Source organism: Chelonoidis abingdonii, chromosome 5 (genome assembly GCF_003597395.2).
Source record: "Chelonoidis abingdonii isolate Lonesome George chromosome 5, CheloAbing_2.0, whole genome shotgun sequence".
Taxonomy (NCBI): Eukaryota; Metazoa; Chordata; order Testudines; family Testudinidae; genus Chelonoidis; species Chelonoidis abingdonii.
Genome location: NC_133773.1, coordinates 58,870,903 through 58,883,408, shown reverse-complemented (window position 1 = coordinate 58,883,408; position 12,506 = coordinate 58,870,903). Strand labels below are relative to the sequence as shown.

At 37.7% G+C, this 12,506-nt stretch overlaps 1 protein-coding gene across 7 annotated transcripts in view; it reads left to right on the top strand.

Moving 5' to 3' along the window:
* Positions 1-12,506, top strand: part of NR3C2 (nuclear receptor subfamily 3 group C member 2) — a 651,149-nt gene that overhangs the window by 246,175 nt on the left and 392,468 nt on the right. For all 7 annotated transcript variants that reach the window (XR_012655961.1, XM_075066312.1, XM_032793226.2 and 4 more), the window contains exons 7-8: positions 4,249-4,379; positions 9,211-9,368. Coding sequence is in view for 6 of the 7 variants with exons in the window: in XM_075066312.1 (XP_074922413.1) it covers positions 4,249-4,379; positions 9,211-9,368 (289 nt within the window). In the remaining variant the exon portion in view is untranslated. The remainder of the gene's footprint in view (positions 1-4,248; positions 4,380-9,210; positions 9,369-12,506) is intronic.

Below are 12,506 nucleotides of genomic sequence, written 5' to 3'. Positions count from 1 at the left end.
GGTTGAGTAGGCATGGGTGTTGCGGGGGTCTGGGTGGTGGTGGATGGGGTCAGGGCAGTCAGGGGACAGGGAGCAGGGTGAGTTGGGTAGAGGGTGGGGCCCTGGGAGGGCAGTTAGGGTGGGGGGGTGAGTACAACCGGTTGACGCTTAATAACCAGTTCCCTAATGGGTCAGCACTTAGCTGGTGGGGTGTTCACTCGCTCCAGGTCTTCAGCAGCACTGAAGGATCCGCTGCCGAAGTGCCGCCGAAAACCCGGAGCCAGTGAAGGACGTGCTACCGAAGACCCAGTAGGGAACCGGTTATTAACATTTTGGCAGCTCATCACTAGTTAGTTAATTTAGAACACGAGTATGTATATGAATAGATAGAAATAATTTTATCAGTGGTTCCAGAATATTCCGTAACCTTAGACGCACTGAATTTCATTAGCTATAGTTCTTGCCAGTCACTGAGCTTTGTTAATGCCTCCTGCTGGTTCCTCAGATGCTTCTCTAGTTTTGTCTAATCTAAATAATATTGTCAGATACATAACTGAGAGACAATAAAATTCCCAAGTAGCATTAGTAGCCAGGAATGCTTTTTTCATAATAATTTGACAGGGAGATTTTTAACTGTTCCTTCTGGAAGCTGACTTCACAACTTTAACCTATGTTGTTGTCACCTGCACATTGCATTTCTGCAATGAGCTTTTCTTGGGGCTCCACTTAGGAACTTGAGTTAGTGCAGAATATGCAGTAATGCTCACTTTTCTGTTTGCCATTTATGTTACTTCAGCTACATTGGTTTCCAGTTCATTTTGAATTGCAATTCAAGGTGTAGATTTTGAACTACAAATCCCTATGTATTTTTGGCCATGGCTACCTTAGGGGACTGCCTTACTCTTTTTGCCTTATCACAACAATGGAGATTGATTTGGACAAAAACAGTCCCTAGATGTGGACAGAAGGGGATGTAGGGCATATTATTTTCCTACTAGTCCAAAATAAACAGTTTGTTAGGCCTCGGGGCTCTATTTACCCAGCTTTTTGCCTGATGATATGGTTTGGGGGTGGGAGATTTAGCTCTGGACTGGATTTTCAAATGATATTGTTTTATTTTAGAATTAAATTATCTGTGATTTTATATTTTGCACAGGCACATTAATACAGTAAAAAATAAATAAAATGTTCCCCTAGATACACATGCAGATCTTCCATCGACTTCACGCAGGGGTTGCACCCTATGTATGTGAAGGTAGAGCTGGGCCCATTTTTTTCCCATTCTATGCAAATTTCTGCCTTGTCCTGTGGATCTTCTGGGTGGGCAGATGGCAAAGGACCATTTTTCCTCATTTCTCCCTTTGCCCACTGCTCCTCTGCAGAAGCTTGATGCAGAGCTTTCCTGGGTTGATGCACAAACTGTGGCATGCCACAGCCCCAAAGAATTATGGATTGCTCTGTGGCATCGTGAATAGAATGAGCATCCTTAAATTCCTAATTGCGTTTGGTGACTTAATAACATTAACTTAGTATTTACAGCATTTGTTAAGTATTCCTTATAAGATTGAAGGAAAATGTAGGAAATATTGCCTATCTAAGGCAAACCAGAAAAGTTTTAAAGCGTAATCACTATAGATGCTGAGATACTTGATGTACATCCTGGTGCAGTAATAGTTTAACTGTCTCCAGACTCCCATGAGCAAGGTGGAATGACTCAGAGGATCAGGATTCAACCATTACTGCAATACTAAAAGAGGAAATGTTAGAATGTAGACCGATTATACCATAGTTTTCAAATTGTCTATTTATTTCAATTTAATATTCTGTACCTTGATTTTGCACATCCTTACTTGTGTGTCGGGCTTATTCACATGAATAGTCCAATTCAAGTCATAGGGGTTGCTGTATGAATAAGTTATATTCAATCAGAGTAAACATTGCAGCCTTAGATTGTGAGTTCTTTGAGGCAGTGACTATGTCTTTTTCCATATTTTATACTTTTGGTACTTAATAAATAATAACTGTTGATCTCGTTAGTTTTTCTAGTAAGAAAGTCTAAGAATATTCTAGTCAGTGTTCAAAGTGTTGGAAATGTTTCCTTTTGATTTTCCTGTTCCTTTTCATATCCTTAGTCCATGATGGATCATGGCAAATTAAAAATAACATGGCACGACTACTTGTAACTAAGCTAGAAGGCTTTACAAAATCTCAGGAAGAGGGTGGAAAAGAGGAGAGAATGTAGAGGGAGAACATTTTCTTTGCATTCAGAAGAAAAAGAAATCTCCTAAGGAAAGAGAAAACACCAAGAAGATTTAATAAGTCTTTGTTTGCATACATTATGATTCTTCTCTTTCACCAGCCAGTTTGTATGTTTGAAAAGTCATTTTGCTTGGTTAAAATAATTAGTTGAACTTAATCCAGCCCCTGTATTTTCAGTAAGTACAGAAAAGTGTTGCTGATCAATAAGAAGTGGCTAGTGATCATTAAACAATTATAGTGCTCTATTATACACCGATATTATGTTCTAATTTTACAAGTGAGGCAAGCAACCCAGGTCCTCATGGCTGTTCACTTTCTTTTGTCTTGCAATAGCATCTTAAACACAGCAAAGTTCTAATTAGTGCTGTCTGAAATTTTAATACAGGAAGTTTAGTCTGAGATTGCCTAAGAAAAGAGCTACTTGGAGATATGAAGAGAAAGTAGAATTTGTTTGTTTTAAACTATGACCTCAAAATTTTTATCTCTAATATGGTTTGGTATGCTGACATATTGTTATGTAACTTCTCTTAAAATAGAAAAAAAAATTGGTTAATAAGAGTTTTGTTTGTATAAACTTCCTCATTTCAGATCGTCTCATGGGATTACAAAAAGGCATTTTCTTCTTTATAAAGGCATCATAAATATATATACTTTGTGAGCCACTGGTATTCCAGTATAGCAGAACTGCAACAGTTTGACTAAATACCTAAAAGTTCCTTGTTCACCTTAAAAATCGTTTCCTTTAGGCAGTTCAATGAATTACACTAAACTCTAACATAAATTATCTACTAGTTATTTAAGTTTATCAGATTCACTTTTATTGTAGCAGACATTTATCTTTGTACCTTGACCTTCTGTGTTGCCAGGAAAATAGTTAGAATAGCTTTTGAAACAGAAGTTATTTGTGGTGGACAAATGCTAAAGGTAGCAGAAATCTAGAATAGCTGATGCACTATTATTTATTCCTGATATCCTCTTTAATACCCAGATGTCTATCCACAGCATTAAGCTGCTAACTCCTTTGTGGTATATGACAGTGATTTGAAGGAGATAACATGCAGTCATGCATTTAATTTTATTTTTATAAGCCACTTGCCTCATTTCTCATTCCGTTCCTGAAATTGCTGGCTGTATTTTTACAATAGAGCACCATCCAAAATGATGATGTCAAAGTCAAGATGTCTGCCAGTATGCTGAAATAATCTCTCTTGACTTCCCCTCATTTTTGTGTAAAACTGACCATATACTTTATCTTTCCTCTTGTTACCATATTTCTTCCCCTCATACTACACTTGCACAACTTAGCCAATTCCCTGCTATACAGTGAGCACAGTTGCGTAGGTGATTCAAAACATTACACAATATGGGCTCAGATATCGCAGCCCATACGTCTCCTTTGGAACACTGTCTTGTCAATGTTGCCTTCAGCCAGAAAAAAATTGAAAGGACACTGACAACCTTATTTTGCATTTTTTTTTTTTTACTTAGTCTGTTATTCCTAATATCTTCAAAACTTAAATCTCAAATTTGTTTTCAAATGATATTTATCTTTATTTCTGTAGCTTTTTCCCACTAATATAGTATTACTCCAGCTTACCTATAGTAAGCCCGGTTAACGAAAATTCCTTGTTCCGGGAAATTGACTTATGAGCCTAGGTCATGACGGGCCTCTCAGCTTAAAAAGACTCTGTTCTGGGTCCTCCAAGGCCAGAATGCAGTGATTAGAATTTGGAAAGGTCAGCTAGTTTTAAAGTGGCTGCATTCTGTATTTTCTCATTCCTGGAGCACGTAGAAGAGGTTGCCACTCACAATAAGATGAAGCACATACAATCTCTGTAGGCCATAAATCTGTTGCTAAATAAGAACGAGCTGCAAGCTTTATTGAAGTTCTCTGTTGGCTGCGTTTCACTGGAAGGTTGTACTTTGACTTTCCTGATGCATGAGTTGCCATTGTGGATTTTGTTATGTATTTGCATTCTCACATGCTGCTGTTCTGTTTTTCCTTTGCAGGGAGAGGATGCGCCAGTCTGCAATGTTTGAACTGTGCCAGGGAATGCACCAGATCAGCCTGCAGTTTGTTCGCCTGCAGATTAGCTTTGAAGAATATACCATAATGAAAGTTTTGCTGCTGTTAAGCACAGGTAGGTTAGCTCCTATTGTTACCCAGCATACTTGCTAATTGTTAGATGGCATATTGATTTAGCACCTGTACTTCACAAAATGATACAAGGCATTTAACTACAAGAGTGACAAAAGAGGAGGCAAATTTTGTCCTGGAGGTTCATATGTTCACAAGAGAAGGGGTGGAAACAAGGAACCTGAGCATCCCTGCTGCACAGCCTCAGAGCACAACTGCAGTTCCTGCTCCCCATTACAGCAGGGACTGCTCTTTCTGTTCAGGATGTCATATATCCTGCAAGGGGTGCAAAGGAAGCAAGGCCATAGCCCTATCCCTGTATGCATGAACCAACAGACCTGGCCAAGGACACCAAGGGAGCATGCTGCTTCTCATGAAAAGAAGTAGCAGAAGACCTGCTCCCCTGCATGCTGGGGAACTGGGAGGAATTCTGACTCACTGAGTATACATTGTCCTCAACACAAGTGACTTAAAAGCATCATCAGGATCAAAACGTGCACGTCCTTGACAAAATGAGTCTAGTGTTAGTATCAAGTAACCGAGTGTGTAGTATGCTATAATATATTACACTGAAAGTGTACTAAATTGTATTCCTTTTTTCTTAAGTTGGGGTTAGAGTTTCAGAGACTTACTTTTTATAATAAAGAATTGCATCACAGGGCATGTCTACATACCTCTGCCATTCAGACTACAGGGGAATGAACTGCAGTGCTGCTCTAAAACTCCCCAGTGTGGACACTGCAGCACCAACTTAAAAGGTCCCTAGTTGGTGTGAGTGTAGCCCTGTTTGAAGAGAACTACACTGGTGCAAACTTGGGACCCTTAAGTTCATGCCTGCAGTGTCCATGTGGGAAAGTTACAGGATAGCACTTTGGTGTACACTCTAGTTCACAACACCACAGTCCAAACTGTGAGGCAGAGTAGACATTGTTAATAACAACATTGTTTAATAATTAATCTTTTTTTAATCTAACAGAAACAGTTAAAGAACTATAACCCCATTACAAATGTCTATAAAACAAACATTAAAACAGCATGAACATTTTCTGTATTTCCCTCCTCATCGGTGCTGATTCCCATCTGTTTTGCAAACAGAAACTTTCTTCTGTATAATCAACCTCCATTTTTTGTCTGATTCATTCAGTCACATCAAAAAAGGATTGTTTATGTTATCATATCTTTCTTTGGTGCTTTGTGATGTCAAGATACTGCACTGTGACTTCACTGAATTCATCAGGCAGGAATTCCCCCATCACAAGGGGGTCCCCATGTGGCACAGAGCTGGTGGAAGAGGAATAATGGGGGCATGTCTAGAGAAAATGAGGTATGGCCAGATCACCGCTGCACTTGAGCTCTCCCTGGTTTCTACTTGTGTGTTATTGGCAGCTGAGAGCAAGCCTAGGGCTGCTCTGACCTGGGTCAGAGGCCACTTCGGGTTTGTCTACATTGCAGCTAGGAGTGAGCCTCCTGGCCTGGGCTTGAGCTCATGCACTAAAAATAGCAGTGTGGACTTGTGGCTTGGGCTGGAAATTGGGATCTCAAGCCCTCCCAGCCTCATAGGTGTGAGAGCCCAAGCTCCAGGTCAAGACACAATGTCCATGCTGCTACTTGTAGCATGCTAGTTCAAACCCACTAGCATAAATCTGTCTGTCTGCCTGGGGTGAGAGGCTTACTCCCAGCTGCAGTGTCAACATACTTTCGGCTCTTAGCCAGCTCCATACTAGAACCCCTCCCAGGTCCAGTGCCAAGTGGATCTCAGCAGCACCCGACGTTCTCTCTCCTCCCCTCAATAGGGACACAGGACCATTCTCTCCCTGGGAACCAGAGGAGAGAAAGAACAAACCACAAGTGAGAGATGTTAGTTATGCTGCTTAATGCACTGCTGGAACATGCTCAGATACTATCTATGATTGTGAGTATGGTATAGGAACCAATGTACGATAGAACAGAGTAGAATAAAGAAGTGGATCTCCTGTTTTTGTAATTAGCAGTGAAAGGGGAGAAACTATAGAAAAGTAATAATAGTTTAATTGCATATAGCAATTATGTGGTGGTAGTTGTTTCAGTAAAATAGATATGTATTATTTTACCTTTTTCTTAGACTATTAACAAATGGGTTTGAGGAGTTCATTGCAAGAACCTGTTGGGTAAAATAAATTACTTGGTTCATTCTGAAATGGACAATGATGTCCTTAGAAAATCTACACAATTTTTTGTGTCAGTTTTGGGATAGTCTGCTTATTTACATTATGAAACTTTAATAGGGAGGAAGAAAGTTGGATAAAAAGAAAATGAAGATCATGATAACACATATAGAATATTTTCTGTGATCAGCAATAATTCCAGTTTCTAATAACTTCACCTTGATACTATATTGTGATAGAAAATACCATGCTTGTTTTTTTGTTTTTTTAATTGAATCATGTCACGTGTAGCGTACTATTTGCTTTGAAACTTCTGTGATGACCACATCAAGGAAGTTTCACTCCATTTACATGTGGAAGAAACCACACATTACATCTCAATTGTTTTCTTGCTTTCCCCAGCCTTTGAATCTTGGATGATTGCCAGTACCCCTTCTGCATTTAATAAGTAAAATCAGAAACACTCGGCAGACCTCCAAAATTTGTTTTGCTTGACTTCCTTTTATTTGTGATTTTATTTTTTCTTTTTATAATCTGGCTGAGATGATGGTGTAATAATTTTCCAATGTAACAGTAAAATAAAGAAATAAATTGACAGAAATAGAAGTATGGCTTTAATTCACATTTTTATAATGCCATTAGGAATGCAGGAGTTATATTTTCCTACTTTTAATTGGATGGATTTGTAAATATTGAGGAAATAGTTAAGTCCTTGCATTTTATGCAAGTGCCCATAGCATCTTGTAACTATTTTATTTTTTACTGAAGGAGATTTGTATCTCCATCAAAGAAAGGTGATTGGTGTTTATTCACTCGATATGGACTTTGCTCACAAATCTATTTAAAACAACGGTTGTTTTGTATTAGCTGTCTTTGAATGTCATGTGCCTTCAAGTTTATTATTGCCATAGAAAATGTGTAAAGAAATCTATTTACTATTGGTTTGCAGATTGACATATTACCTGTTAGCTTGTCTAAACCAGAGGTTCTCATACTGTGCTCCCCAGGGCACTTGGTGGTCTTTCACAGAGTGCTTGCTGGTCACATGATTGTAGATCTCTTATTTATTTCCCACTGCTAAATTACTTTAGTAGGCACCTAAAAACTATTAAATTCATTCCTAACTCTATTCCATGTAAGTAATTTTGGTAGTAGCCCCATGGACATTCTGTGATCACAGTGGGAGAGAAGGTGAACCATGGGATTAAGAGGGAGGGTGTCCACAGAACAGTCTCTGTTGAGATGCCATCCACACATTTAAAAAAACCTGTTCTAGGTAATCCTCTACCATAGTTAACGATTAGAAAATAAACTCACTTCTTGCACCTGAAGTAGTTAATTTTCTTGTTGCAGACCTGAGTTAATACATCCAAGATTTTACATTTGTTTCGTGATTCAACAATATCTAAACAACTTAGTGAATACTAAAACATCATGACATTGTTGAGAGTTATTAGTAACCTTTTCAAGGGCAGGTCCAGGATTCAGTTTTGGTCTGATCCTACAAACCTTTACCACTGGATGTAGTATCTATTACAGTGAATAATCTGGTTGAAGTTTCTAAATAAATAATGGTAGGTCCACTGAAATCAGTCAAACTGCTCACAGAAATCAGTACTACAGTAGAACCTCAGAGTAATGAACTGACCAGTCAACCACATGTCTCATTTGGAACCAGAAATATGCAATCAGACAGCAGCAGAGACAAAAACAGAGAAAAGCAAATACAGTGCTTAAATGTAAACTACTAAAAAAAAGATGGAAAGTTCAAAAATATTTGACAAGGTAAGGAAACTGTTTCTATGCTTGTTTCGTTTAAATTAAGATGATTAAAAGCACTGTTTTTCTTCTGCATAGTAAAGTTTCAAAGCTGTATTGAGTCAAGTTCCGTTGTCAACTTTTGAAAGAACAACCATAAAGTTTTGTTCAGTTACTAACATTGCAGAGTTCTGAACAACCTCCATTCCCCAGGTGTTCATAACTCTGAGGTTCTACCTATGCTCAGTAGAATTTCAGAAACGGGCCCTTCACTAGTACAGATGAGAATTTTAAAGGGGTGTTAAAAAGAAAGCTTTCATTGAGACTGCAGACATACTGTGTGGTCAAATCTTTAAGCAGAATGTAAACTTAGAAAAAATACTCTTGCTCTGTATTAGCATGATGGCTCTCTTTAAGATGTCACACACATGCTCAGTAATGTCCTAACCTTCCAACATGGTTTGATTGCCTAAGAAATGTGTTATTTGATGTAGCTTTACCACACTTGGCAGTTATAATTTGAGTACAGTACAATATCAAAGCAATTGCAAGTATGTGCTGTACGTTGCCCCTCCCCCCAAGTATAGTATAGTAGACAAGTGCTGGTATGTAGTGTCTTCAATTCTAGAGAAAGACTCCTGCTCCCTCTGCTATCATTTTGTGCTTAGGTCAAATGAAAAAAATCATTTCAGTAGGTGGCTAGTATGTTCTGTATTTTCAAGATGCTGTCCTGCCCCACTTCACCCTTCTTCGTATACTAATCCACATACACGGATCTGGAAAGGACTCTTGTATCGTTTGAAAATGTTTATGATGCTCCCACACAACACAAAGACACTTCTATAACCCTTCAACCATTAACTTTAGAATGCAGATAATATAAGAATATTCAATAAAATGAATATTAATATGAAGATGTCATTTTATTGGCAGTTCCCAAGGATGGCCTCAAAAGCCAAGCTGCATTTGAAGAAATGAGGGCAAATTATATCAAAGAACTAAGGAAGATGGTAACTAAATGTCCAAGTAACTCTGGACAAAGCTGGCAGCGATTCTACCAATTGACTAAGCTTCTGGACTCCATGCATGATGTAAGTATAACCCATCAGGGAGCTTATAGCATGTAGGGTGGTATCTTTAAGAAGGATTAAAGAAAAAATCTTTCCCTTAAGGTAAACTACTAATTTTTCATTACACTAACCAGCAGGAAAGCAATAGGCAATCAGTTTTTAAAGTGTCTGTTAGAAGTTTCTGGACAAATTTAGGGGAAAATTGCACATAAAATTAGAAAATAAAAACCTTTAAAGGCCAGGTTTTGATACTTTTATTCATGTGAATAGTATCTCACACAACGAATAGTCATGTTAAAGTCGACAGAACTATTCGCTGAGTCAGGTGTTTACCCAATATGAGTAAAAGTACTGGAATCTGGCCCTATACCAGCAGATGAATGGTGTAAACCATTTTTTCAGAGAGCAAGATTAATGAAATATGCAGTGTGTTGTTAAAACTTAAGGAACACCCCTGAGTCAGTTCACAACGCAAGGTGTTGGATTAGAGTTTCACCCTTTTTGTAATTTAAGAACTGGTTTGTTAATAAAATGTTTACTTCACTGTTGAGCACATATGTGACCCGTTACAACTGCTAATCTCATAACTCGGTCTTTCTAAAACATTTGTTAATGGTTTAGAGTCAACTTGGATATCTTGAAGTTTTGCTGAGCTTTCAGTTCCAGCATAATTGAATTTTAATTATTTATCCCTCCATTTTGTTTCAAAGGTATTTTGTGATGTAGAGGTTTACCTTGTAACCACCAGTTGCCTATCAGTAAAAACTGTTTAAACTGTATAGCAAAAGAAAGCAAACACCCTCATTCTATCATGATGTGGCACAAAAATAATTTTGCTGTGAGCTGCATGTTGAATGTTGGGCCCTAATTGTAGAAGCTGCATATAAATGTCTCTTTCGTGCTTGTCTTAGTTTTCATTTTTGTGGACATAGTTCAGTGCAGTTTAGGTCAGATCTGTAAGAGAGCTTGCGGTGTGTTTACAGAATGTACATACGGAATTATTTTTCAAATATTATTGTTGTTCATTAAATCATTTAAAATCTCAGTGGGAGGAAACGGATATTATTAGTACTGCAGTAATAGCTCATTCTTTAGAGATCAGTTTTGTTCATTGTGCCAATGAAGGAAGTTTTACTGTTTGGTTTGAAGGAATGGGCTGGGTGGTGAAAGAAAGTCATTTGCAAGTTGTTCACATATGAATCTCCACAGCAGTTCATACATTCCTCCCATGCCCCTGCTTTTGTAATATTTTTCATACATTTCATTGAAAGTTACATAATTGTCTTCTGAAATACAGAGTTTGTGTTTTATTTGGTAATTCTTTTGTACTTTTTTTAAAAAGGAGAATTGGGTGGATGGGAAGTAATAGCTAACAGAATTCTACAGTTATTTAAAATAATACGGTATTCTACTGTAATCACCCGAAACACTGCATTAGTATTGTAACCTATAGTGTTTTGATCAACTCACTTCAGAATGCTGTGGTATTCTACTTAATTTTTAGTAAGGATCAGAATTGATGGTGCCATTTTTATTATATTACATTTTATTTTAGTATAAACAAGTTAATAAGGGATTTTTAAAGACGGTCTTGCCGTCAGTATTCTCTTTAAAACAGCCAGCTGTCTGGACAACACTGCTATTTTTTGTAACTTACCAGACAAGCACTTATTTTTCTCCTTACAGTTTACTTTTTACTTGAATTGGCTTAGATTGTTCCCAAGGATGTGTGTTAATCCAAAAGACAACTAATCTCAATATCAAAATTGGCCAAATGATAAATTAATTTAGACAAAGCACATCAGAATAATTTTACAGTAATGTTGACAAGAAATGAGAATTGCTCTGCGGAGAGTAGAATTTCTCAGCTCTTATCATGGAAATGCAGATGCGTTTTGTTTTGGTTTTTTTGGGCTAAAATCCTCAGTACAGGTCAATACTTTTCAGCTGTCACCAGTATAATTTTAACTTTCATTCCATGTAATTTGAAAGGATCAGAATGTACTTGGTCCTGTGACTGCTCTAATCACAGCTGAAATCCCATGTTTGTATCTCTGCTGCAGATACAGCATTGGCATTTGCAGCAGAAGCCTGAAGGGACTTCTGTAGAATTCATGCTTATTCAGTCCTGCTGCTGCCTCCAGCTTTTTCATTAGAGCAAAGCAGCATGTCATTATTTGTGGAGTTTACTTTACCTGGGTGTAGTGCCACACAATCATATAGTTTCTTTGTATCTTAAGACTTGCTTTTATTAACCTCATTCTTAAATATTCTTTTTTTAAGGACTATATAAAATAAGAAAGTTGAATACTGCATGATACTGTATTTGGCTTAAATAATACGAATAGTATAATAACCAATGAGATGGTTTTACACTGTGCAGTGCTTTCAGCCTTTCATCTACATGGTGAGCATATGTGCAGACAAAAAAGTGCTGAGATAAGGAAAAAAGAAAGGAAGAGAAGGTAGGCAGTAAAGTACTTGAAAATATCAGCAACTTTAAGCAATGACTCATAAAACCACCAAGCACAGAAAACAAAACTGAAGAACAGAAGAACAAAGCCTTCCTGAACACCTCAGGTGAAGATATATGCATCAGATAGCTGAAATACAAATAAAAACAATCATACACACTCAGTTTTATCAGTGTTGTGGGAACCAACACAGTTAATCCTCATTTCCCTTTTTCAGGGATTTTCTTTTTAACAATTCTGACTGTCATAATAAGCAAATTTCTAATGATTTCATTAAACAGCATTGTTTGTTCAGAACCATAATGCAGTGAGGCTAGTTGATTCCATTTCCTAACCAAATTGGTAAGCAATTCAGTCTCAGACCCAGGGATGACCCAGGGTATTTGAGAGAGAGAGAGCGAGAGCCAGTTCTTGTTTGTGATCACCCAACTAGCATGCAGGAACATAAGAAACAGATGCATTACACATGCTATCAAAATTTTCATTTGGATTTGCAACATCTCCTGGGCTGTATCATGACAATCTTTAATATATATTTCAGCAGTTCTCAAAACAGAAGTTTTCAGTTTGTCTGACTGATATTTCAACAGACTTTCAGTTCTAAGCACTTTTGTTTCGATGCAGTGTCATTAAACCCTAACATGAACCTACCCTTTGGCATAGCGTGATGAGTATTGCACTGTTG